Genomic DNA, 27,765 nt, shown 5'->3' with positions numbered 1-27,765 from the left:
TATTCTAGATTTTGATAGATTTATTGGATTCCCTAGGATGCAGCCATGGAACAATAGTACTATTTTATAATTACCTAGTCTAAATAGGGCTATACTAATCAGCTGTTTAGTAAGGGAGCAAAGGTTCATCACAGAGCCAAAACCACAGTACTTTCTGATGAACAGGAACAATGGCTTCATCTGTCTTAGCTTTCAAGCTTCCCTGTTCCCAATAAACATAACTGTAATCCTCCCAGCAACAGGAAGAAATGGATATCCTAAGCAACAAGCAGTATATTGTTGTAATGTATTTTGTAAAGTGACATATTTTGGGTGGCTTGGTGTACTATGACCCTTAGCTGCTCTCAATGGGGATGGAGGCCATTAGATTACAGGTATAATTTTTCACTATGTTTCTTCTGAAAACAAACAATTAATAGATTTATAAATTTTATTTCTACAGCAAGAAAGTCTTCAAAAAATCATCTAGTATTCAAAGAATATTCACAATTTTGGATGTACATGTACAGAATTTGCTCTTGGTTTTTTGCACCAAAAACTGCATATCCTGTGCAGTGAACAGCATTTTCGGTACAGAAAATAATGTTCTTATGCCCAAATATTTTTCTGCACAGAAAACTGTTTTGTGTGTAGAAAATGCTGCTTGCTATGCAAATCACCAACATGTGGATTTTGCACAGAATATGTCACCAACTACAACTTTTTGGACAGAAAAAAACATTTCTGTGTTACAATATTGTTTTTAGCACATAAAAGGTGTTTTCTGCACAAAACAACCATGTGCCAAATTTTGTGAATGTTCTTGTCTGTCCCAGATTGCCAGGGTTTCTTTGTTTTATTCTTCTTGGGGGGATTCTTTGTTTAATGTTTTGAATATTTGTGAAATATGCTTTTGATCCCTATATTAGAACTGGTTTACTGATATGGACGAATGGCTCTGTCTGAAGGTCGGGATTCTTGTCGAGGAGATACTCAGGACAAAATGTCTTATATTCATAAAACATGTCTTTGTTTTCCAGCTGGGGACCAAAGTAATATTTTAAAAACCATGTATATAAACATGTGTATGTGCAACCCACACTGTGTGCACACAGAGAGACAGACATATATATGCATGGATAGTGTCTGCAGCATAAATCATATAGTGACAGACATTCTGTCTGCAGCCCCGAACAATGCCCTTTTCTTCTAAAAGCTGGGATATGAAAAATGTATACAATGAGAGAACTGCACACTCCCCCAAGCCTTCTTAAAATCATACTGAGTAGCCAACCCAGGGGGCCTTTTTCTTAGCAGTGCAAGAACCTAGGAGGATGAGGCAGCTGCTTCCAGCTCGCTGTCATCTTAATCATCATTGTACGTGTCCTCCTTCTTTACTTCATGCATTAAGATTTTCCATCACTATCTAACAAATCTTTTGCAGTAAGCAGCATGTAATAATTGCCAGGGGAGCTCTCTTGGTTGCTCCAAGCTGACCTCATGCTTATGAGGTCAGCTGGTCAACTGAAGTATTTCTTTTTATATAGATGGGAGAACTAGCCCTGACATCCTGGCTTAATCATGCTAATCACTGCTGGAAAGAACCTGAAGTTGGAAATGGCTTGGGAAGGCTTTATACTTTGCTTCTCCATCAACTGGGGGCATACCTTGTTATCCATGTCTGCAAAGCCTCCATCTTTCCCACCTGTTGGGAATAGGAATATCTACTTTTCAGTTTTCATTATTGTTTCCGTGCTGCATTCCAGACTGACTAAAGTGTAATTTGGGCTGTCAGTTAAAATGGGTTTTCTCAAGTGATAAGTTCATGGTTTGGTAGGCATGCTCTGCCATTGACAAGTCTAATGTCCATGGGTAAAAAATACTTTAGTTGAGACAGTAGGTTATTAATTGTTCTTTATTAATAATTTAACTATAGAATTATACAGTTAGTATGATTGGTAGTTCTTCTTGAGCCATTGATTTAAAATGTCACCTACAAAATCTTAATTTTACATGTTATCAGTTTGCAAATCACTATCCATGATTGAGAAAACTGGACATCTCACAACCAAAAGTGCAGACATCTTTGTTCTCTAGTGCCATCCCCAAAATAACTTGTTTTGCATTAATTCAAAACAAGAAGCACAATGCATTATGCCCATTACTGTGAACAAATGTACACAAGCCCTGGATTGCCTTAACTACATATCCACACTAAATTTCTACATCTTGGATTTTCTCTAAGAATTAATATTGAAGATTAATTTTCTTTCAAGACAACTATGTTTTTGCATGTGTGCATGCATGCTTGCACACGGTTGATCTGCAATTCAGGTATTTCCTCCATGCTAGGACTTTTACTGCGGGGGGGTGGGGGGAGCATTTTGTCCTCAAAAATAGTAACGTTTTTGTTGCTGAGAAAACGCAATTAATCTCACCATTCTCAGAAACGCATTATTAGTATGTTAATTGAGTAGCAGAAGAACAATACATTTCAAGATTGATCATTCATTTTATATTAGACATTGAACGTTAACATATTCTGCACTAAGGTTCTTCTGGTCACACTTGTACTGGTTTAGAAACCTATGTTTTCTCAAAAAGTGTATTTTGGGGTTCAAGGATAAAAATGCTCTAAATTGCTTGCTCACAAGTACTATGTAAGGGACTGCCCTATAAACAAGATTTTAGCAGGTTCTCTTTTGAACAACTCTGACTATTTAATTAATCTTCAAGCCATTAGCCATTCATTTAAAATGCCACTTACAAAATCTTCATTTTGCACATTATCAGCTGGTTTGCAAATAGCTATCCATGAGCAGAGGCATAATGATCTCCTTCTCCTATTCTTACAGCTTACCAATCTCATAGTCAATTTTGGCTTCTTAATTACCCGCACACATATTAGCATTTAAAATTAAATGGCAGAGTTCTTTTAAAATAATGTGCATGCGCGCATGCACACACACACACACACACACACACACAGAGCAATAGAGAAAGTTAACATTCTTATTATTGTGCTTCCTGTTAAAGGAACCACAACCTACTTTTAATGAAATAACTTTGTGGAATTTTGTTCATAATGAAAATATAATCAGAGAGAAAAACATTGACAACATTAATATAGTTAAAAAGAAATTCTACTCATGTTGACATTATAAAACTTTGATCTCTTACCCTCTTAGCCACAGGTTTGATACCCATGGTTGCACTTACCCACACTTTCTGGAAGTGTTTGTGTGTCTCCCTAGGTTAGGGGCTCACATACACCACTCCAAAATCCAGTGCTAATCAGGAGCAGAAATGTTCTGGACTGGCCACAGAGGCTGCATAGGTATTCACACGCTCAATTCCTGACCCATGGCAGCAGTGTGGGTGGAGTCCAAAGGGTTGAGTTAGGCTGAGATTGATTCAGTTCAGTTTAAGTGTCATCTTTGCCTCCTTCTCTATGGTTGTGTGGGTACTTTTGCTATGATAAAAAAGGTTTCGAGTGACAGCTAGCTCTTTGGACAGGTGCTGTAGTGACAAAAACAACATAGCCCTGATCCACCCGAGTTCAGGCAAAAGGAGATGCCTGCATTAACCCATATGGGCACCAGACCATTCACATTGGAGCCAGTCTGCTGTCCAGACTGTGCCTGAAATGCAAGATTGCTCCAGAATTTCAGTTAAACTCCAGATGATTCTCCCATTTTGCTTATTGCAAAACTAAATCAGTTTAGACTGGTCTTTCTGGTTAAGAATGAGAAGTCCCTGAACATGGACAATCAGGTTCAAGTTGTGGTGCTGGTATAGGAGAAGATCTGGTTCTCTAGCGTGATTCTACAGTATAGTCAAAGTACACAGTTTGTTATAATCCATCGTTTCAGATATCCACAGTGTGTGTCTTGGAACATATCCCAGATAAGGGAACATACTGTACTAAATTTACATTCCCATTCAGGCATGAATTCATTGACTTAATTCAGGTTAAGTCCTTTGGCACAACATGCAAAATGATGAATCAGGATTTGCAAACCACAGTTTGGACTATGTTTTGACATCATGTCTGAATTGATAAATTTCCAGATGCTCCTGGAATGGAAGGTGCCAGATAAATGGAAGACTGTTGGTAGGAAACAATGGTAGATTGGTACCTCTAAACCACAATTTCTCATAAGCTTTGAAGGTTAAACCATGGTTTAAAATCAAATGATTTTTAGTTGTAACCAGGATTTGGACTGATGTCTTAAATGAGTGATTGCATAGCTTTGAGTGATACCTATTTGTGCTATGAAAAGAGTTTTGTGGACTTCAGTCCAATTTACCAGATGCAATTATTTCTCACAAGTTTTTATAAGTTCTGTGATGCACATGTTCCTCCCCAGTCATGTGGTTCGTATGTAGTACCAAATGAACATATTCCTACATATTTTGTGACATATGCCATGCTCTTCGAAAGGTATTCAGATAGTGAAATACTAAAAAAAATACTCAATATTACTTTCTATTTTCTCCTCTGACACTGAGACAATATGTGAAATGTACTATACCTACAACAACATCAACACATCTCTGCTTCCAGTATCATATATTTCTTGACATTGATGCATTGACTTTGACTAATATTCCCACATAAGTACTAATCTCCTGTTTTTTTTTTTATTGTGTCAGCAGGGAATCGAGAATATGCTGCAAGTCGCTTCTGGTGTGAGAGAATCAGCCATCTCTATAGAGACGTTGCCTGGGGATGCCTGGATGTGTTATCATCCCGTGAGAGGTTTCTCTCATGTCCCCGCATGGAAGCTGGGGCTGACAGATGGGAGCTCACCGCGTCTTGTGGATTCAAACCACTGACCTTCAGATCTTCAGGTCAGAAGTTCAGCCGGCACAAGGGTTTAACCCATTGCACCACTGTTAAAGCACTTTAACATCCAAGTTAATAAAACAAATATGATTTATCTCACACATTTATGTGGCACTCTTCCTTAAATTAGGCAAAACAACATTTTCGTGTTTCCCACACAAAATACTATAGGTGAGGATTTATTCTTCACAAAATTCACAACATTTTGGTTTAGAAACCATATTTTTTGCAGAAAATACTCTGAGAAAATTTTGTTTTCTATGGAAAAATGCCATACAGAATATGTCTTGAACTACAAAGATTCTTGTCAACCATGATTCTCCTCACCACGACTTCACAATCCTCAGGAATCAGTTTTTCAAGCATTAATCCCCCCCACATCAAATATTTTCAAATATTCTTGCCATCTCAAGTATTTTTTCAAACTATTTCTGTTCCCTGGTACCCTCTTTCAGTTTATGTAGCTGGGACTTTCTATATGCAGATGTCCCTTGACTGCACCCATGAACCTAGCTCCCCGCTCCACTTCCACACTGGTTTCAAGTAAGTGCATTACTACTTTAAAAATATCTAGCACAATTATCTGTGGGTTTCATTTACATTTCATTTACAGACCACAAATCTACTTCCCAGTGATACATACTAGGATTTACTGATATAAACAAGAAGAAAGGCGAAAGACTGTTAGGTTTATATCTCAACACAACATGGTTGAAGAAACAGTTGTAACAGATTAGTCTGAGATTCTGTCTTATTTTTTGAAGTACAGACAGGGTAATAAATATGGGGATACTTCTGTAAAAACAAAAAGTAGGGCACTAAAATAGGGCACTGTTGAGGAAGACATGGCTCATTGTATATATCAGTGCAAGATATGCTGATTAAAGCACAGAGATCTTTTATTATAAGCATTCTCATAACTTTATAAAATCATTAAAGGATGATAATACATCCTTCACAGGAAAAAAGTGATTGCTTGGTTCAATGCATGAGTATTAATTTAATTCTTGATGCTAATGTTCTATGACTGGAATCATGAGATTGAGATGAGATCATCTAGGCTTGTGTTTGTGTGTGTGTATGAGAGAGAGAGAGAGAGAGAGAGAGAGAGAGAGAGAGAGAGAGAGAGAGAGAGAGAGAGAAGGGAGTCCCAAAGTCTTTTCTTATATCATAAAATTGTTTGTCACAGATTGTGAGTTAGATGGGGGAAGAGTCACATTTAACTGAAAAAAAAATTAAGTGTGCAAGAAACACAAAGATGAAATATCTCTAAGAGCAAAGAATGAGAAAAGTATGATATGAAAACCAGATACTAAATCCTAGGTATCATAAATTTGACTTTGATTTGGCCAAACAATTTCACTTTTTTCTTTCTTTATCCTAGTCTGGTGGACAAACCAGATTTTATGGTTTGTCCTCTGAGGAGCCGTGGCACACATAACAGCTAGCACATTATTATTATCATTATCATTATGTTTATTTATACCTTGCTTTTTCTCTCAAGAAGACTCAAAGCGATACATGCAGCCCACCTTTGAACAACTTGCTATGGTGGTTATCTCCATATAGCAAGTCACACTCATCTAAGGGTTGGTACTATAAATGTTTTAGTTGGGAGAGTGCAGTGACATGAATGGAGCCCATGTGTGGCAAGGCCTATACTGAGACAGGAATTACAAGTGCAGTTTAAGGTGCTTCACATACAACAGCTGCTACATGTGGACCTATCGTGTGCTTTATAATTGGAGAATTATCCAAGTGTGTTACCCTTTCCTTAATTCTCTTAAAATGAAAATCAAACAAGTCTCCCTTTCAGCCATTATTGTTTTCAAAAGACCTGTTTGCTGAAGATCTCTGGCCATGAGACAACTGTACTAAATCTATGTAATACTGACATGATTGCTTCAAGGATCTCATCTAGAAGAGAGTGATCCAGACCCCCAAAACTGCCATTGGTGGGCACATGTAATGGTGTCTATGTATTGTTGATTTAACATTTTGAAAGGTAGTAAAAAGCAGCCAAACGTCGAGGAATTACAGCAGAAGATTCTGAGTTATATAGAGTACCAGAGTCCTGTAACTAATCAGATTTGGCTCAATATTTACTTGTCAGCTCCCCTTGCCCACCAAAAATTGGATACTTTACTCCATAAGAGGAGGTCTAAATTGGTCTAAATGGCTTTAAACCAATGAACACGGGCACCGGCCTATACTGATTCTCACTCAAAGACTTTATTGGTTTGAAAGGATCAGATCTCTTTTATTTAAATATGCAAATTGAAATATCTGTCCCTCTCCAAAGACAGTCTACTTCAAAAGAAAAGCAGGGCTTTTCAGGTTGCCTCGTCCTAGCAACTGTGGCCTCATTAAATATCCTTTATAGCCATACTATTTATTCCATTAGCAAGACGTATTTACATATGCAGTGTTGAATTAAGTGATAGGGCTGCCAACCAAGTAATAGAAAGTTCAGTAATGAATCCTTTCCTTACTCTTCTTCTCTTGCTTGCATTTGTATATCTCTCCCCAAAGAAACTCATGAATTTGCTTAGGCACAGGCAGCCCAGCTGAGCACTATGTTCTTTAGCACCCTCCAAAATGCTAGCCTTCCAAATTTCATGATGTGGCTCCATACATGTGCCTAGGAATGGGTTTTTTTTAATGTAAGCCATGCAGTGGGGGGAAAACTCTGCATTTTCTAACATTATCAACCTGATAGCCTGACAGTAAGGATTAAAAATGGCTCCTTCCTCCCTACTTGGTTATTGGAAAGGCCCTGAAAGGTAATCTGTCTTGTGAAGCCACGCTTTACAGTCTGCATAAAAGTGCCATGATTCTCAGTCTTCCTTCCAATGTAATTGAAAGCGCATAATATCACACAACAGGGGAAATGTAAACTGTAAGCATACACAGTAAATCACTGTATAAGCAAACAGTTTTTGTAGCAAATGGGCACAGAGTGACCGTGAAGGCCAAAAGAAAAACAAACATGCAGCAGATTCAGGCTGCAAAGCAACACCTTTGGAGTGGAGGAGGAAGATTTCTTATTCAGGAGCACTGCAGCTGGATTTGAGCCAGGTCAGCTCTGTCAAGCCTGTGAAACCGAGGCCTTTTTATAATGATTTCAACTTAATCATGGCCTTGAATAGTGAGACTGCTAGAAGTGCAAAGAGAAAGTAAATGTGTTGTTTCCCTTTAAGGAGCTATAACACCTTGATTGCACAAAATCACTCAATAAAATTAAAGAACAGTTGCAGCAAATTTAGTGACCAAGATCTCTTTTGGTAAACAAACAAACAGCCATACAAATACTTGATTTAGGAATTAAAAGAATCTGTAGCCTAACTCACCAATAGCCTGACAATGTGCACAACCCCTGGTTTATTTTTCAGCCACACCATAGTCTTCATAATAGTCTCATAATTTTACAGTTTGTGACAGAGGTGTCGGACTTCTGGCCTTCCAGATGCTTCAAACTCCCAGAAGCCCTAGCCAGCTTGTCTAATGGCCAGGAATTCTGGGAACGGAAGTCCAAAGCACCTAGAGGGCCACAAGTTTTACACCACCAGGTTATAATTCCACTGCAGTGGTTCCACCATTTGTTTGTACTGCCCAAAGTTGATATTTTGCTACAAAAAGTCTAAAAGGTGCTGTTGGATAGAATTAAAAACATTCTTTTCAAAATATAATCAAATTAAAACAGCTTTTTGTTTGTTTGGATGCATTACAACTATATCTGTGATATATGAGCATTACCTCTCAACAGGAGCATGCTGATGAAGTGGCTTGTTGATTCTTGCATACAGTCCTTCTAAGTGGTCCCTATCTGAAGGTGCTGGAGGGTTCTCAGATCCAAAGGTATCTGGAGTGGGTGGAGAAGAGGGCCTGTAGGCATTGGTCTTTGGATACATTTCCCGAAAGTGATTGACACGTGCGTAATTTGGGTCTGTCTCGTCATCGTCAATATCAGGTGGTGGACCCACAGGACCAATTGGATATTCAGCAGGCCCCCTGCTCTGCTTCTGTCGTAACTCTTGATGTTTTGCACCAATTCTAGGAGGCAAAAAAATGAACATTTATTCACTTCAATGCCCAGCTAAACCAAATTGAACCAGTCTCACAAGAGGGCTCACAGTTAGCTTGTGCTGAATAACAAACAACTTAGACATACAAGATGGGCGCCAGGTAAAACCTACAGATGCTTGGTAATCATGCTCCCATATTGAACTGAACATATCAAGCAAGCATGTCTGTCCGTGATTCACAACAGATGATAATTTAGTCCCTGTCTGTGTATTGGAAAACTCTGAGATCATGTTGCCATCAATAAGCATACTGGCACCAACATCACACAGAATTTTACCGAGAGTTATGAGACATTTCTGCAGCAGATCCATATTAAATACAGTAGAGTCTCACTTATCCAACGTAAACGGGTCAGCAGAACGTTGGATAAGCGAATATGTTGGATAATAAGGAGGGATTAAGGAAAAGCCTATTACACATCAACTTAGGTTATGATTTTACAAATTAAGCACCAAAACATCATGTTTAACAACAAATTTGATAGAAAAAGTAGTTCAATACGCAGTAAGGTTATGTTGTAATTACTGTATTTACGAATTTAGCACCAAAATATCATGATATATTGAAAACATTGACTACAAAAATGCGTTGGATAATCCAGAACGTTGGATAAGCGAGTGTTGGATAAGTGAGACTCTACTGTAGATGTTTATTTAGTTCTTTTTTCATATAGTCCAATTAAACAGCATTATCTGTGGAACCTTTTCCCTTTCTCCCCTATCCTAACATTCTTCTAAACGAATCCACAAACTCATTTGTGAGAAATGCAATAATGTGGCCAACATAAATGCCGAGGGGTTTGGTTGTCTGGAAAAGTCAAAGACCAGAAGCAATTTCTTGGGTCTTCATCCAAAGCTCCCGCACAACTTACTTAAGTGGAGCACATCATACCTCATTATACAGAGGCTAGGGACAGAGTAAGACAGTGAAGAAATGAATAGAAGCCTGGCAGAGATGAATTGGTACATATAAGTGAATTAAAGACTATTACTGGCAGTACTCCACTGTGATAAAGCTTTAAGTGGTATTACAAAATGCTGCTGCTAATCAGTGCCATTGTGTAATCTGTTGGGAATAGGAACAGTAAAAACACACCCAGGTATAATTTTAAACCTAGCCAGATTCCGATGATTCAACATTTGCTTTGCAACTGAAAACTTTAAACAAGACACTATTAATAATATGAAACTTAAATGTTCAGCTTCCTCACTCCATAATTAAAGCAAGAGGAAAGATCATAGCAGCAAGATGAGCCTAGTACATGGAGAGCAGAGAATGAAAAGCAAGAGAAGGATTAAAGCATAGGAGAGCTGCCAATTAAAAAGCTAAGATTTACCCACCAGTATTAAATTCTGAAGCACAGAAGATGATCCTGGAAGCGAATAGGCATAAAGGGTGTATAAAATAAATGGTAAATACATCTTGTTAAATCATCACCTTTTGCTCTCAAAAAATTTATGAAGAATCAAAGAACAGTCGACCAACAAATTAGAATAAAAATGGAGTGGAGGAAAGGGAGAAATGTTTCTGAGAGAAAAGATGAATGGACACGGGAAAGATTGAAGGCATCAATGTTTAAACAACACTTGAAATGAATTGACTTAAGAAGGGGGTTAATAAATGATGGTGAGCAGAATGAGAATGCTGATGATGTGATGAAAGGGGGTGGAAGGGTTTTTTTAACTAAAATATTGGCAAAATATGAGGCTCTTACCCTACTTTATGGATTTTAACAGAGAATGAAAGAGGGAACAGAAACTAACAAATGCCTGCAGCCTGCAAAACCACACAATTATAACAAGACAGGATTGGCTACAGTTTTTGTTTTTGTTAACAGGATACACAGTTGATGAGAAACTACTATAAACTGTATGATGTGAAACATGAGAGAGTTCTATGTGCTGTGAAAATAGTAGTCATTAGTATATTTTTATATAATTTACTAGCTTGGGTACCCAGCAATGCCTGGGTTATTTGAGAAGGTTGTTGTGTGTATTTGGATCTTAGTCAATATTGGTGTGGTCATATGTTATGCTATTTCTTAAAAAAAACTTTCCTGATTTTTTTTATGAATGCCCCCATTAGAAGGATGTGAGTGAACTACAATTCCCAAAAATCTTAGGTCAACCCTCCCAAAACTCCCCCAGTATTCCCCAGTTGGCCATGTTGGGTCTGTGTGCCAAATTTGGTCCAGATCCGTCATCTGCTGGGTTCAGTGTTCTCTGGATACGGGTGAACTACAACTCCCAGATTCCCAGGTCAATCACCCTGAAACTGTGCCAGTATTCCCAGTTGGCTATATTGGTTCCGTGTGCCAAGTTTGGTCCAGATCTGATGTTGGCTGCATTCAGTGTTTTCTGAATATGGGTGAACAGTAACTCCTGGATGCCAAATTCAATCACCCCCAAACCCTGCTAGTATACAAAATTGGCTGGGTTGGGTCTGTGTGCCAAGTTTGGTCTAGATCATCACTTGCTGGGTTCAGTGTTCTCTGAATACGGGTGAACTACAACTCTCTGGTGCCAAGGTCAATCACCAGGAAAGCCTGCCAGTATTCACAGTTGGCCATGTTGGGTCTGTGTACCAAGTTAGTTCCAGGTCCATTGTTGGTGGGGTTAAGAGTGCACTTAGACTGCAGCTGAACTATACATCTCAGTCCCTACAACTTCTATAAATCATGGTGAATTCTCCCCAAACCTCTTGTTCAGTTGCTGATCAATTCCTCTGTTTGTGCCATAGGAAAGGGTTAAGGGAGAGGCAATGGGCAGGGTCATGCAAATGGTGAGAGAAAGGAACACTGTGATGTGCTCGCTGCAACCTGCAATGTTCCTGGAGAGAGTGACTTGGTAGCTCCTCAGCACTGGGAACTATAGCCTGTTTGTGGAGGCTGGATGCTGTCTGTGTGAATGGACACCCGTGCCACATACACACATACAGATTTTCACTTTTATTATGTGTATAGATTTGCAGTCATATGTTTTCCCTAAAGAGGAAGGAATGTGAAGTCTATGGTTGCAACTGAGTGCCATCTGTTGTTGGCCACAAAACCTGGCCTGTATTATTCAGAAAGATATTTGAGGACTCGCCCAGATCTTCAGTACGCAAAGAAGTTCAAGTGAGAAACAAAGATCTCAGGCCAGGTTGAGCTTTCTGGCAGCAAGAAGGAATCACACTGCTTCAGCAAGCTTCAAAGCATGGCCTCATAGGCCTTCCCATTCTTCCACTGCCTATTCAAGAGGACCTGGGAAAGAGAAGGACTTGTGCTGGAGTGAGCAAGCAAGCAAGCAAGCAAGCAGACAGCCAAGGAGTTCTGCCTCCTCTAAAGCTCAATATAACACGATAAAACTGACTTCTGTCATCCCCCCCCCCCCCAAGATTCTATTTAAACACACATGCATGTGTATCCTAGCTGGGAGCAGATCTATTAGCAAAAGCCTGAATGCAACTGCCGTTTCATGTCAGTCAAGCTTGGAAGTTACTTTTTTCAGTGTAATTCTCATGTTGGCAGGGAGACCGGGGAATTATACTCCAAAGAAGTAGACTTTCCAAGCTCTGTAGCCTATGCTGTACACATACTTTTCATGTTAATTTACACATGAGAAAATACTCATAGCACATGCAAAATGGTCCTTTCTCAAATAATCCTAGCTGGCATGTATTAAACTGGCTGTATAGCAGCAGGCATAGAAAGTGCTCTTTAACTATCCATTTCCATATGCCACAAAGTCATGCATCTCTGTGTATGTGCCATCAAGTTACTTACAGACTTATGGCAACTGCATGAATTTCTGAGGCAAGGAATATTTAGACATGGTTTTGCCACTTCCTTCTTCTGAAATATAGCCTCCAGAACAATGGTTCTCAACGTGTGGGTCCCCCAGGTGTTTTGGCCTACAACTCCCAGAAATTCCAGCCAGTTTACCAGCTGTTAGGATTTCTGGGAGTTGAAGGCCAAAACATCTGGGGGCCCACAGGTTGAGAACCACTGCTCCAGAACCTAGCATTTGCTTGTGGTCTTCTGCCCAAGTACCAATGGAAGATGACCCTATTTAGCTTCCAAGATCAGACAGGATCTGGTACCTTTAGGATAAAATCAGTCAGGATCCATTATCAAAAAAAGCCAGCTTCTCTTGAATTCCTTTCTGCAACCAGCACCATACATCAGGAGAGTCTGATATGCATACAGATACATAGTAATTTCACTGCATAGGAAGACTGGTGACTATCTATGACTATGGCAAGATGCTACCTAAGAAGAAAGGCAGGAAATGATGGTCTCAAAAAAGTGTCACCTCACAGAGGTCTCAAGTCAGTAGAGGTACCAGCATTGATTCAACCTCATTACGTGCAACTATTTGCACATGTTAGCTTTGAAGGACGGAGTACATGGACCAGAAAGGAAGAGAGTAGCCATGAATCCTATTTTACAGAGGACTAGTCTCTGCTTGAAGGCCCACTCAAATCCAAGTCTATCTTAAAGATAAGGAAGTACAAAGAGGAGAAAGAGCCTCTGAGATTTCACAAAAGTAATTAGCATCCGGACATCACACAGAGTCAGCTTAAAGATGACCTGGATCTATATTTCCTTACTATGGTGATAATGTATTTCTGTCTAAATGGCTATATGGCCATGATCTAGCAGCATATTCTCCTGACATTTTGCTTGCATCTGTGGCTGGTATCTTCGGAGGATCTATGTAAAACTGTGTACTTTTTCCATCCCTTTTTTGTAATATAGAAGTGGCCACTCTAGAAGTGGCCAGATGGAAAGAGATTTGCAACTGGTTGCAAGACTGTCCGGTATCTCTTCTTCAGTCAGGAGTGAAACTAACTTCTAAATCCATAAATACTCTTGATTTGTAACTCCTGGTTGGCTCAAATCATGATTAAGGGTGGTGTTTAAAGGAGGGCAGGAGAATCTGACAGCACACATCCCATCACCAACCCTTTAATCATGATTAAGGGACTCCCATGAGTTATTATGCCATATTGCAGAATGCTTCATTTTGTTAATTAGAGGCAAGAAGGGCCCTTCAGGACCAGGAGAGGATGATGTATTCTTCAGACTCAAGTAGCAGTCCCTAGAAAGCTGGAATAACTGTAAACAAACAAAAATAAGTTTAAGTAAAGGCTTTGAGGTTACTACAGATTAAAAGAATAAAATAAAGGATGAGTGTTTCCTGTAATGTAACAATTCCTAGCTCACAAGCAATTAGTGAACAGATGAAAAAAACAGCAAGAGACTTAATCCTCCAGGGGTTCCTGAGAGAAAGATGAAAGAAAGATCACACAGAGAAGTGGAGACCTAGTTTGTCCATTCAGTTGCCGAATAGAAGTGTGTGTGTGTGTGCGTGCAAGAGTGTGCATGCATGAATCTATGTGAAATGTTAAAATCGGATCAGTTTTTGTCAACAAAAACAGTCCTTCTTGTGAAAGTTCCATTTACGTATTTCCCGCTGTCGGGGATGCTTCCTAAATAGCAACAAGTAAGACATTGCATTTCCACTGCAAATGCAGGTTTTAAAAATCAATACACAAAGTTTGGGGCAATGGGAGAAAATGGGAAGGGCAACTGAACTGATGTTCTCTTTCTCTCTCTATTATCATACAGAAAGATTAAGACTTTACACATCTCACAGCAAAGTTGCATTTAGAAATAATCATGAAGGCCCTTAGATATGATTTTGGTAGAAGTCCTCATCAGCTTATCCTCTGTTATTCCTTAATACTTGTGTTTTGTGACTAGAGTTTTACATACTAACTGAAGAAGCGGGTGATACCAAAGATACCATAGACGATTGTCTTCCAAGGATAGAGTTTTGGTGGTGGGACAGGTATCCAAAGAGAAATCCAAAGAGAATTATCCACAGACAGAGACAGAGACACAGAGAGAGCACATCAGTTCAGTTGCCCTTCCCATTTTCTCCTGTTGCCCCAAACTCTTTGTGTATTGGTTTTTTATACTTGTGTTTTGTGACTAGAGTTTTGCGTATTAACTGAATTGTAAAGATACCTGGCCTTTGGATGTCCAAAAGTCACATGGTACATTGGCTTCTATTGACCACTGGAAGAGTTTCATCCTAATAATTTTATGTGAGGCTGCTACAGTCTTTATGTGCCTCTGATACATCCTGTCAGTATTAGTATGAATGGCCCAGTGTGTTCATCCCAGATAACATCCCAAAAGAAAAAATGCAGATGCTGTGACTTCAGTACCTTTTACTTTACTTCCCCAACACAGTTTTAACCATTTTTCCCTGATGAATTTCTAAAAGTTGTGTGCTCTTGATGACTTTGGATAAACCTATCATCATACCATACACCACATTAACATTCAAATTCAAGTTTGATATGGATATTTTGGATTTCTTTTTTAAAAAAATATAAAATTATTGTTACACGCATTTTGGTTTTTAATTGAAAGCATCGTTTCTTCCCCTTCTTTGGTGTCTCCTGTGTCTTTGTTCCTCTCTCGTGCTGCTCTTCTGCAGTCAATGGGAACAAGGGTACTCAGATGAAACCCCTCACAAGGCCTCTAACACAGGCATGGGCCAGCTTCAATGGCCCTCCATCCACGTGTTTTGAATTCTAACTCCCACAATTCCTAACAGCCGGCAGGGCTGAAGTTGGCCCAGACCTGATCTAGAGGATATTTTGGATTTCTGATGCTTACAAGCAGAAAAATGATCAAGCTGTGATAAAGCAGGTAAGCAACTGCAAATATTACCGGGGGGGGGGGGCTCTTTTCTTGTTGCAATAATTGTACAAAACATCTAGATGAATACGACACATTGTTAGCAATATTGTAATAATTTGCAATATTCATAGATTAATCTTCCTTTTGATTGTGCTGTTCTGCAGCCTTATGAGTTTTTGCTTGATACTACTATCTAACACAGCTGGACAAAAAGGACATTGAAAGTATACTTTTTGTTGCTTGCTCTGGTGATATGGTGCACCAAGTGGTCTTGTATGTCAGATATAACCATTGTATGATTCTGCAGCTTGTACCATCAAATAGATTATGATTTTACAATGTCAGGCAGGCACACTGGGGTTTCCTTCCAAGGGTCCAACTGAATCTTCTCATATCAACATGTATATTACTAAGCAATATTTCTGTCTCATAATCTTCTGGGAACTTTCTTGACAATCTTTATTCACCAAAATTTTATTGTAAGAGTTGTGTCACTGACAGAAATAAGTCTACCCCCAGAATACACAGCACCATTAACAATCGTAATACATTTTCAGGGGATTGGGCAATCCTATGTATTTTCTATCCTGCACACATACAACTCAAGAATCAGAGTTTTGATTTTCAGTAAATATTTTTCATTTGAGAACAATGGGCTGTTTAGGCCAATGCCTCAGCGTATTCAACCTCAATCAAATGGCTTGAAAAGGCCAAGGATGCTTTTATCAAGATGAAGAATGTCAGCTTTGGGTCAGATTTGTGCTTCATTGACTGTCACTTTCTGGAGTAACACAATAACCAACATCAGCTTGAATTGGGTTTCTAGTGAATATGCACATACATTTTAAAGCCTGTGATAAAATCACAGTGTGAGTATTGCATGGACTCCAATTTATTCTCCCTACAGCTTCTCTGAGTGCTTACCTTTTTGGTCCCTTTCTTTGAAATACCTCAGTGTAGCCATTATCTGGCAAATGAATTCAAATATTATTTATTTATTTATTTATTTATTTATTTGCGACATTTATATACCGCCCTTCTCACCCCGAATATCTGACTGAATCATGCATACATTTCCCCAATACTGAAGCATAAATGATCTAGTCAGATATCTGAATTCCCTTGCCAGATAATAGCCATATTTAGGTATCTGCCCTTTTTCAACAGGACCTAAATACCCTAAAAGTACCAACTCTTGTTTGATCTTGGAAGCTAAAGAAAGGTCACTGCTTAGTCCTTGAATGAGAGATAGTTGAAAGGAAGGAACTGGCAAAACCACCTCTGGTATTTATTGCATAATAGAACCCTATGAAACCTGTGTGGTTGCCATATGTGGACAAGTCACTGGAAGCAACATACACATTCATTGATTTTTTTGCCAGGGAAATTCACTAGTAAACATATGGGGGAATCAGTGTTGTTGTAATGGGAAAATTAGTGGGGCTATGAACCACAGATTTGCATTTGTTAACATAAAAGAATACTGTTTAATTGGAATTCAGATCTTTTACCTATACAATAATACGAAGGTGCACAAGAGAAATCCAGAACTGCAGAACTGATTGTAGAAATCTGGACATCTCTGTGTGCATTTAAAACCAAAAGAAAACAGGATCAGGATTCAACATTACCTTGACAGATTAGAGAGCTGGACCAAAAATTAACAATATGAAATTCAATAGAGGTGTTTTCATGAGGTACCACATCTGACATGGAAAATGAAATGAACAGATATAGGTTGAGTAACACCTGATGCGAAAATTGTAAATTTGAAAAAGACCTAGCGCTCTTAGTGGACCACAAATTAAACATGAACCAACAGTGTAAAGCAGCAGTCAAAAAAACCAATACAATTCTGAGCTAGATCAACAGTCAATGTCATCCTATTGGATTTCAACTGTAAGAAAAGAGATCCCACCCAAGCACTACAAACCTAAGAACTATTGACAAGCCTGTATTTGAACATACTGTACTCTTTCTCCTAAGAGTTCTTGAAAAAGAAGTTGAATGAACATCTTTTAGGAGTGCTGTAGTTGGGTATTCCTGCAAGAAAGGAGTGACTATATTTCACTTGAGGCCAACATCATCGCAAGGATTCTATGGTTCTATGCTAAGAGTTTATTTTTGAAGGGTTAATTCTTCCATCCGTCATCTAATAATTTCTACAGTTGTTGAATCAAGTCTGTGCACAGTGAGGTGCATATGTGGCCTCAAGTCTTCCAGACGAGACGGTTCATCAAAAATACTGGGTCATTTTTTAAAAATTTCTCTTAGATATTTAACAGATTTCTAAAACCAGATCCAAGAAGAAGAGTGCTACTTCCGCAATGGTTCTTTCCTTCTCGCACATAACATTCTTTCATGTTTGATAAGTGACAATAATTTCGTACTGTTGTCAATACTGGCACTTTGCACACAACAAAAGTCATAAATGGGTCATCACAATTTTCTTTTGTTCCTCGTGAAATAAAAACACACACCATACAGCACCCTAGCCTTTTCCATTTTCTCCATATAAATGCAGCCTGCAATTGCTTCCACAGCTGTAGGCTGTGGCTGCTTTTAAAAAATTGCTTTCTTTTTATGTTGTACTTGGCTAGCCAATACTAGGTTATTTCTCCATGATCAATGCTTCATCTCTTCGACAGGGCTATTATAATTGCATTAATATTTCTTGTTTATTTCTCACTCCTCTGAAGAAAATCTATAAAATTTCATCAATGACCTCTCTTTTATCCAGTGAATTTTTCATTTGGTTGCTCAGTTATAATGCTGAACAATTTTGTGAACATTTTGGGCAATTTTATTATATTCCTGCTACTTTATCCTTTTCACCTTTCCCCACTCTTTCATACAAAATTTCATTTACAAATATTCCTCACCATTTCTTTTTAAAAACAGAGAGTTAAAACCAACGCTATGAATGTGGTTGCCATTCTGCAGGTTCTTTGTGTTTCAGTTAAAAAAGAAGAGTTAAGGGGAATGGATGAGGACCAGGAAATTGACCCTGGGACTCACCACTGTTGCCTAGTCTTGATATACAGATATTAGAACAGAGAAAGTGTGTCATGTCAGAAGCCTGCCACACAAACACAAGTTTTAGGACTGTAGTAACAGCCAGCACTGTATTAGATGTGTATTACTAGAACAATGTGCCCAAATAAAAGGCAGTGGCATGAGTGAACACACAACATGTGAGTAAACAGTCCATGATCATGGCAGTAAAATTTCAAGAATTTCAATATACTACTACTAATAATAATAATACAATATAATAATATTAATTATATATTATTTATTACATGTAATATTACAGTATAGTGGTGTGGTGCAATATGCTGGTATATAGTGCTTGTGTTGTGCTGTGCTAGTGATATAATACACTGTATGCAAATATTATTTGTAAGCCGCTCTGAGTTCCCTTCGGGGTGAGAAGAGTGGGACATAAATGTAATAAATAAATAAATAAGAATGAAAAATATGGCTTACATTTGTCATGGTTCAGTATAATTTGTAAGGTTTCTCCTAATAACAAAAGCATCACAGAAGTACAAAACTAGAAATAATTGAGAGTAGCCTTCAACTTTCCTAGTAATTTCTTCCTTAGAGATGCCCATTGTATCTGGGAGAGATGCTAACAGGTAACATCAGCAACACAAATTTGGGTGCTCACAAACCAATTAATGAGTACTGCATATAGTTTTTCCAAGAATATTAATACTAATATTAACTGCATTTTCAGCTGTTACTTTCTATACATCAGGGCCTCAGGTCATACTCATATGCCAGAGTGGGTATGTTACTTGCTCTTTATATGACATTTGCTCACTGGTACATAAAACATGGGACTACCCTAAGTACCATTGTTTATGAAGCATGAATATGCCTGGCTTATTTCTCAACTTTTGTTGGGATCAGGCCCGGTTCTCATTGACGCCACTGAAACCCTTCCTAGGCACACCCGAAGCAGCAGCAGCGACCATTGGGTCACTCACCACCAAACCAGGAAGTATTTTGTATTCTCACGATATTTCGTGAGACCTCGTGAAATCTCGCGAGATTTCTGCATGATCTCACAGAAATCTCGCGAGAATACAAGCTACTTCCTGGTTCTGCGACGAGCAACCCAATGGTCACCGCCGCCGGTAAGTTGGGGGTGGGGGGGCATAATTTCGGGGGGGGGGGCAGCCCTAGGTTGGCTTACAATCTGAAAAAACCTAGGGCCGCTCCTGGTTGGGATGAATCTATTTTGCTTTTCCTACCTGCTGTATCCTATTTGAACCATGTGCTGGCAAATTTTTCTAAACAAATGATTTCCTAGTACTATCTTGCATAGTGGAGGCAGCCCTTACACCAACCCGATGTGTGCTGAATCACTTTGGATCTAGTTCTTCTATTCTTCTTTGTTCTCATAGTCACCTATATGAAGAGGAAACATCCCCGCCATACTGTATACTAGGGTTGTGCACAGATTCACTTTTCAAAATAGGCTCTGGCTGTTCTGGCTGTTTCAGCCAGCTGTAATGGCACAAGCTCTGCCACCATTTTTTCCTGGCTGCAACAGACTACATGGCTGCCAAAAACTACTACTTTTGGTTTCTTTCGGCTACATCTGGAGCACAGAGAGGCAGCTGCAAGTACACAGGGTTTCCCTGTAAGCTTTCCTGTTGAGCCAATCAGAACAGAAGAAAGCCATAGTGTGTTTTTTAACCAAGCTATGCTTCCATTTTTCTATTGTGAGCAGGCTTCTGAGATAGACAGATCGGTGATCTAAATTCTCAGTGACAGAATGAAGATCAAGAGTAGTTCATGTTTGGCCATCGACACACTGTTTTGTCAGAGAAAAGATATGTCACACAGATGATCAGTAAAGAACAGGAAGTTTACTCTATAAAATGCAGAGCAACATATGTACAGTCATAAGAACAGTTGTATTGACTCACACAATGTCTTTTGAGAGATATTCAAATGGTCCTTAGATGTCCATGTAAAATGTCTTCCTCTCAGCAGCCCAGGCGCAAATCTTGCTAAGCTACTGTAGAGAAAGCCATCTGTAACCATTGCCAAAAATCCCAGGCTCAGCTAGCTCCCTGGGTGTAGCCCAGCCAATCAGCTTCGTGCTTTGCATTTTTAGTTAACACACACACCAACTGATTTTTACATGCCCCAACACCACTCACCACTTTGCATGGCTTGGCTTGCTTTTAAGTCACCTAACAATCTATAAGCAGTTTACTTTTTACACATTTAAGAAACTGCCACCGATGGTGCCCTTCACATGAGGCAAGCTTCAAATGTGGGATAGAGGGCATATCTTACCATTTCTATGAGGAGGAAATTTATATCTTTTTAAAAGAAGGGCTAATGCTCCTTCAGGTGGTGTGGCTTCCATTGAAATAAGTGTATGAAAGGGTTCCTTAACTCAGCTTCATTGAAAGGGTGTTGAGGAGAAAGGATCCCAGAAAGGTTGTTTTCTTAAATCTGATGCCTTTAATTCAGGTCTTATTGGAGGATATAAGGCAAAAGGATCTAAGAAAGGATGTTTCTTAAGACTGATGGTTTTAATCCAAGTCTTATTGAAGGATATATGGAGAAATGATCCCAGAAAGGTGATTTCTAGGCTTCTGCAATCCAAGTAAGCCACAATCCGTTTTGGTGTCCTGGATTTCAGTGGAGGTCCTGATCCATTTTTCAGGGGCCTCCCGAATTCAGGAGGACAGAAATCAATTTTCAATCTGGGAAACTGAAAGATTAATTTTCTATCTGGCCTATTATTGGGAGAGGACTTCCCAGCCCCCCCTTCTTGTCATTTTAGGCATCATTTGTCCTCATATCCTTCATTAAGTCCTGAATTAAAAGCATCAGAGTTCAGATACCACTCTTTCTGCAATCCTTTCCCTTCTGTCTCTAGAGGAGACCTGGGTTTACTAAAGGCTTAAGAAACATCACTTCATAGGATCCTTTCCCTTCTGTCGTTAGAGGAGACTGATGTTTAAAGAAAAGGCTTACGAAACATCGCTTCCTGGATCTTTTTCCTTCTAGTGGCTGCCTTCCTCCCCACACTCAATGTGTAACTGAAATAAACTGAAAGCAGCCAGTTTTCGACAACCACTGATGGCAAAAAATGGCAACGGAGCCCATGCCATTACAGGCTTCCAAACAAGCTAAAGGCAAACATCCAAAACAAATCTGTGGTTTCTTAATGACTGAAGGGGAGCCTTGTAAATTCCCCATTGATGCTAATGGGCCAGATCTTCCCGGATGAAAAAAAAATGGATTTTTTCCCCACTGAATTTGGGAGGTTCTCAAAAAATGGATCTGGGGGTCTAACGAAATCCGGATACCGAAAACAGAACAGGGTTAAACCAAATCACACACCCCTACTGTATACTGGCTGTACTTTCTTTCATCATTTTAAATCACTTGTTATGAAATACAATCTGCCTTCTGAAGGCAAAAGCTATGCTGACTGGATTCCACTTTGGTTAAGAAAACAGATCCATGTACAGGATCTCCTATAACACCGTGTAACAAAATTTGAAAAAAAAATCTGTTCCTGGTTTGAAAGTGTTATTTCCTGTTTAATTGTGTAGTATGTGCTTTGAAAGTAGTTGTTATACTCCAGAAACTTCGTTTTTGTGGCTGCCACAAACTAGGTTAAATTGGTTGAGCCCCGATGAGATATTAATTGAAAAACTATAGCAAAACGTGTTGCAGGATGTCTTGAAAAAACAAAGTGTTTGCAGTTTAATAAACTTTCCCCATGTTTTTATGATATATAGTAGAGTCTCACTTATCCAACACTCGCTTATCCAACGTTCTGGATTATCCAACGCATTTTTGTAGTCAATGTTTTCAATATATCATGATATTTTGGTGCTGAATTCGTAAATACAGTAATTACTATATAGCATTACTGTGTATTGAACTACTTTTTCTGCCAAATTTGTTGTCTAACATGATGTTTTGGTGCTTAATTTGTAAAATCATAGACTAATTTGATGTTTAATAGGCTTTTCCTTAATCTCTCCTTATTATCCAACATATTCGCTTATCCAACGTTCTGCTGGCCCGTTTATGTTGGATAAGTGAGACTCTACTGTAATCAATTAAGAAATGGTATTTATAACCCAGGAACAAAAATCATGTTGCATAGTGTATTCAAGCAAGTTATAAGTCATCCTCATAAGTCGTGACACTGAGGTTAAATATTAAGCTTTGAATCATTTTCTCCTTTTTTATTTATTAGCCTAAAACTATTCTTCTTGGGTGCACATTAAATAATATGCTTAATCACATGGCTTAGAAAACCTGTGGTGTTCTGAATCGGGGGAACTGCAACCAGCTCATCTTACTTTCCATTTGTGGTTTTCATCCTCTTGGTCAAGCGTATTAATGAAATATCCTATAACACACAGTGATAACTGTGTATGTACATTGTGGTGATATGTGGTTAGAAACTGGAACCTGAGGGCTCAGCAGATGAACATTTAAACTAACACAACTAAACCAAATCCATAATCTCAGGCCCTGCTGCTGCAAAGAATAATTTTAAAAAACCCAGCAGATGGTGTCAGATTGCCAAATTGTAATATGTTTTTGAGTGGCCACATTCCCAGTAATACAGCTGGAGTGCCTAAAAGGGAGTCAACAGCCAGCCATGGAATGGAAGTGTGGTCCTGTTAGGGACCGGGATGGGAGCTGGGTTTAAATAGTGGGGCATGACCTAGTTAGGAACACAGGAAGCAGAACGGTGTAAACGTAATGCAAGAGAGTCGAGTGCAAGTGGTAATCTCAGCTACGGCCGCACAGATTGAGCTTCTGGTTTTGTTCAGAAACTAGTAGAAAGATGGATGGATCAATAATGGCATTTCTATGTATGTCTACAGTTGGAAAAGCAAGGGTAACCTATCACCAAGAGTCCTTTTGTCTATAAAAGAAGATCATGAGGGTAGAACCTCTCTGTTTGCACCCCACCTAAGATGTATGAGAAAGCTGGACTGTGGTGAACTAACCTCTGTGAAGCTAGAGAGAGGAAAGAAATAAGAGTACAAAAACAGAAGGCAGAAAGCACAGTAGTCTATACTGCAGCAGTATAAAAGATTTACCACTGTTTAAACACACAGCATGGTATTCCCTCCTTCCTTTGTAAACCATTTTTGGCTGGGGGAAAAAATACCAGCAGAGTTAGCAACTCAGAGCTACCTCCAGCAACATATGGAGTGCCATATTCTGTTCCAATCTAGAATTACTACAAATCATCATTTTTTACTCTCTAACAATGACCAGTGTGAATAATACAGAAGGGAGACATTTGAGAAATGAAGGATCAATAAAATGTTATCCATTACACCTATCAACTCTAATTCAATACAAATAAAGGACAATCACCTTAATTTTTACAAATATTTCCTAAAATCATATCTCTGTTTAGTTATCATAATATGCTTCAGCTTTTCAAGTTATGATTGGAAGATTCCCTTTGAGCCTTTGCGAAAGTGTATACATAGAATGGTAAACAGAATAGAACAGTTTCTAAAAAAAAGTGCATCTCTACTCAAATGCATTTTAATTGAATAATTGAAACACACAACTTAAGGACTATTTAAATGCACTTTTCTTAATCTGTGAGGCCCTAACTCAGATTTCGTCAGCCCTGTATCTGGTAGAATATACTAAGTGCTGGGTCATGATCTACTGAAGGAAAGACATGACTGTTTACATTGGCATACCACTTTCCTAATTGGCCAAGAGGGAAGTGTAGTTTTTATTACATTTTCTAGTGTACATGGCAGCAGCAATAGCAATCACAACAGATCTGAAATAAGAATTTCAAATCACTGGGACAATAGGGGCCTGCCTTTGAGGTTCAGTGCTATTGCTACATCTTTGGAAACCAGAAATCTGATAACTTCACACAGTCAGCACAAAATGGAATGATGACCTTGACCTGCACAACATCATCCAGTATTTTTTTTCCATAAATGGTGCATACCATAACTATGCTGCTATGATCTAATAAGAATCTAAAAGTAATTAACTGGATTTGCAGGAAAAAAGCCATGCACCAATGCCTTAATCAAATATGTATTCTTATCAGGGTTCTAAGGCAGCAGTAAATTGGGACATTTAAAAAAACTGGGCCCTCATCCAATCTGTGATCTGATCAGGGTTCAATGGTTATAATAAATTGGAACTATTAAAACTGGGACCTCGTCCAATACTTTTATTTTGTCTCAACCACAGAACCTAGCAGTGCTGCTAAGTCAGGAATATTCAATGAAGAAAAATGCTGTGTTGAATTAACTCTTAACAAATATGATGCAACATATACAGGAGTTTCAACACAGATGCACTCATTCTAAAGTTGAGTTGTGGTTATAATAATATTGCATTATATTAGGAATCTACAATAATCTATAGTCCTATGAGGCATACATATGTTCTGCTAACCTCGGGCCTTGAGTACAAGAGACTTTGGACAATATTCCCGATTTTTGTCCATCTTTTCACAAACGTTAACAGAGTAGAGAAACAGAATTATCTCAGAATTGTAGTAAGGAGTTTAATTTTATTTTATAGCTAACCTATTTCTGCTATCCTTTTACAAAAGAACTAAAGGAATGGTTGATACAATACATATGTCCAGCATCACATAATCTGGGTACAGAGTAAACCAAGCCAAAAATTATAATAGAATGAAAACAGACTTTCAAGCCAATGTTTTTCCAAATATGGGGTTAAATGTTTTTATTTCTGTGAATTTAGCTTGTGTAGGGTATCTACAGCTGCAATATTAAATTGCAGTTTCCCAAATATCAAAAACGTATGTATTGATTTAAAGTATATTAGCATTTAGGAAGGCTCGGGGCTAATAAGAAGAGGAGAACTACTCTACAGCTTTGGAGAGCTTCCTAGAATTCAAGTAAAATATGGAGTTAAGTCCTTACGCTTTTAAATATTCAGTCCTACCCAAATACTGAAAATACAGAAGTCAGATACACACTTTTTCACTAGTAGACCCACTTTCTCCAGTAAAAAAATTCAAAGACAAACCATTTCTATTAGCAAAATTAATCCTCTTTGTTTCATAAATACCTCCACAGGAAGATGCAACTTGGCATATCGAGTAACTTTGTGTTCACAATTGTGTGCATGCTTTTTATTACAGAAGAATGGGAGAAAGCGTGAGAGTGAATGGAGCTCAACAGTAAGATGTTAATCTCTCATGGAAAGAAGACTTTGGTCTCAGTAGGGTTACTTAAGGAAAATAGGGAAACAACCAGGAAAAACAGCTGTTTTAAAGCTGATATTAGTATTAAATGCAGTTTAAAAGCGGGTAAATGATAGTACAGTACAAGCAACCTGATGCATCTGGTTTGCTTCAGAAAGAGCTTCAAAGGGCAAGAATATTAAAAAAGAATGTGGGTTGCCTTAAAGCTAAGAATGCAACGCACTTTCCATTTCAGAAAAAGGAAATCTGCCTCGTCCCACACTGAATGTTAAATCTGAAGCAGTTTTACTTCAAGACTGAATCATATCTACTTAGAAGACGAAAAATATTCAGAGAAAATAATGTTTTTGATGGATAAAATATTAAGCCTTTGAAGCTTAATGTTTGAAGCTAGTCCAGTTTTCTAAACCAGGACCTATACTGTGACTTTAAATATCTATCTTAAAACAGGGTTTTTGTCTGATGATCTCATAACTTAGATTAGAACAAGTTAAGTGGTTCCAAAACTGTGATGAATCAACTAAGCACAGCAAATAAAAAAAGCTAATCCAAACAAACCCATACTAAGTGATCTATGTTATGATGTTCTCCTATCAGTTCAGAGAAATGTCACTTACGGAGCTGAAGAGAAGTATGAAAAGAGAAAAACTGCATTGTTATATTTGAGTGACTTAGGCTCCATCTACATGGATTTCGAGTATCTGCTTTGAACTGGATTATATTAGTCTACACTGCCATATAATCCAGTTCACAGAAGATAATCTGGATTTTATATGGCAGTGTAGAACGGGTGTTAGTAACTACATGTACAAAGGAATACAATTTCAGTTAGTTTATTTCACAAAATTGAGTGGTTTATGTCCAAAAAATGGATTGATCACTTAAAACCACACATTCATTCCACAGGTATTACAGTGGGTATATCCCTAGGCTACAAGTCTGAACAGTCCTTGGAAGAATTTAAACTGATTTTATAGAAAAAGCATGGCAACGTAAAATCTGCCTGAACATTTTAGTACAACAAAGAGGAACATGTAGCCTTCCAGACTTTAATTTCCATCAGCGCCATGAGCTATGTTCAAGGACTCTGCATTCAGGAATTGTAATTTAACACCAATTCCAGATAGCCACAGAGGTGTTCAGCAGAGGCACCACATAGCACTTTCTTTGGTGCCACTAGTATTTTCTTGACAAGTTTTATTCAGAATGCATTGCCCTTACCTTTCTCTGAGGCTGAGAGAGTGTGACTTGCCCAAGGCCACCCAGCGTGTTTCCATGAAGAAGCAGAAATTTGAACCCTGATCTCCAAGCCATATTTCAGCCCTCAAACCACTACACCATGCTGAATGTCCTCTCTGCTCAGTTCAAAAACTGATGATTCAGGTGGTGTTACATCAGGGAAACTCTTTTCAGGCTCACTGCTGACTGGACCAAAGACACCTTTATGCTCCTGACTTAATGTCAGGTAGACGAAGCCATTGTCATCTGACTGGTTGGATCCAGCTCCTGGCTTCTCTTTCAGAAATAGATGAAATTACATTTTTTAAAGTCTGAAATCCACTTCCAACCCAGAAGTAATGAAGGAATGGAAGGCTATTACATCTGGAAGGCTATTGGAAGTGGAATGTGTATAACAGTCAGGATCTTAAGTTTTTCAATCAGTGTAACAAAAAAAAAAAAGCATGAAATTGATCATGTGTGCATCTACACCAGTGGTTCTCAACCTGTGAGTCCCCAGATGATTTGGCCTTCAACTCCCAGAAATCCTAACAGTTGATAAAATGGCTGGGATTTCTGGGAGTTGTAGGCCAAAACACCTGGGGACCCACAGGTTGAGAACCACTGATCTACACTGTAGAATTAATGCAGTTTGGAATCACTGCAACTACTATGACTCAATCCTATGAAATCATGGGAGCG

General features: G+C 38.6%; 1 protein-coding gene across 4 annotated transcripts in view; it reads right to left on the bottom strand.

Annotated features, from left to right (window-relative positions):
• pard3b (par-3 family cell polarity regulator beta) overlaps positions 1-27,765 on the bottom strand; it is a 691,700-nt gene that overhangs the window by 158,622 nt on the left and 505,313 nt on the right. For 2 of the 4 annotated variants that reach the window (XM_008114949.3, XM_062969129.1), the window contains one exon: positions 8,585-8,881. In XM_008114949.3, coding sequence (XP_008113156.2) covers positions 8,585-8,881 — 297 coding nt within the window. Of the gene's footprint in view, positions 1-8,584; positions 8,882-10,254; positions 10,287-17,122; positions 17,194-27,765 lie in introns of those variants that run through there. The other 2 variants (XM_062969128.1, XR_010002345.1) reach the window with 2 other exon arrangements.

The sequence above is a fragment of the Anolis carolinensis genome, chromosome 1 (assembly GCF_035594765.1).
Source record: "Anolis carolinensis isolate JA03-04 chromosome 1, rAnoCar3.1.pri, whole genome shotgun sequence".
Lineage (NCBI taxonomy): Eukaryota > Metazoa > Chordata > Lepidosauria > Squamata > Dactyloidae > Anolis > Anolis carolinensis.
This window is presented reverse-complemented; position numbering and strand designations above follow the sequence as displayed.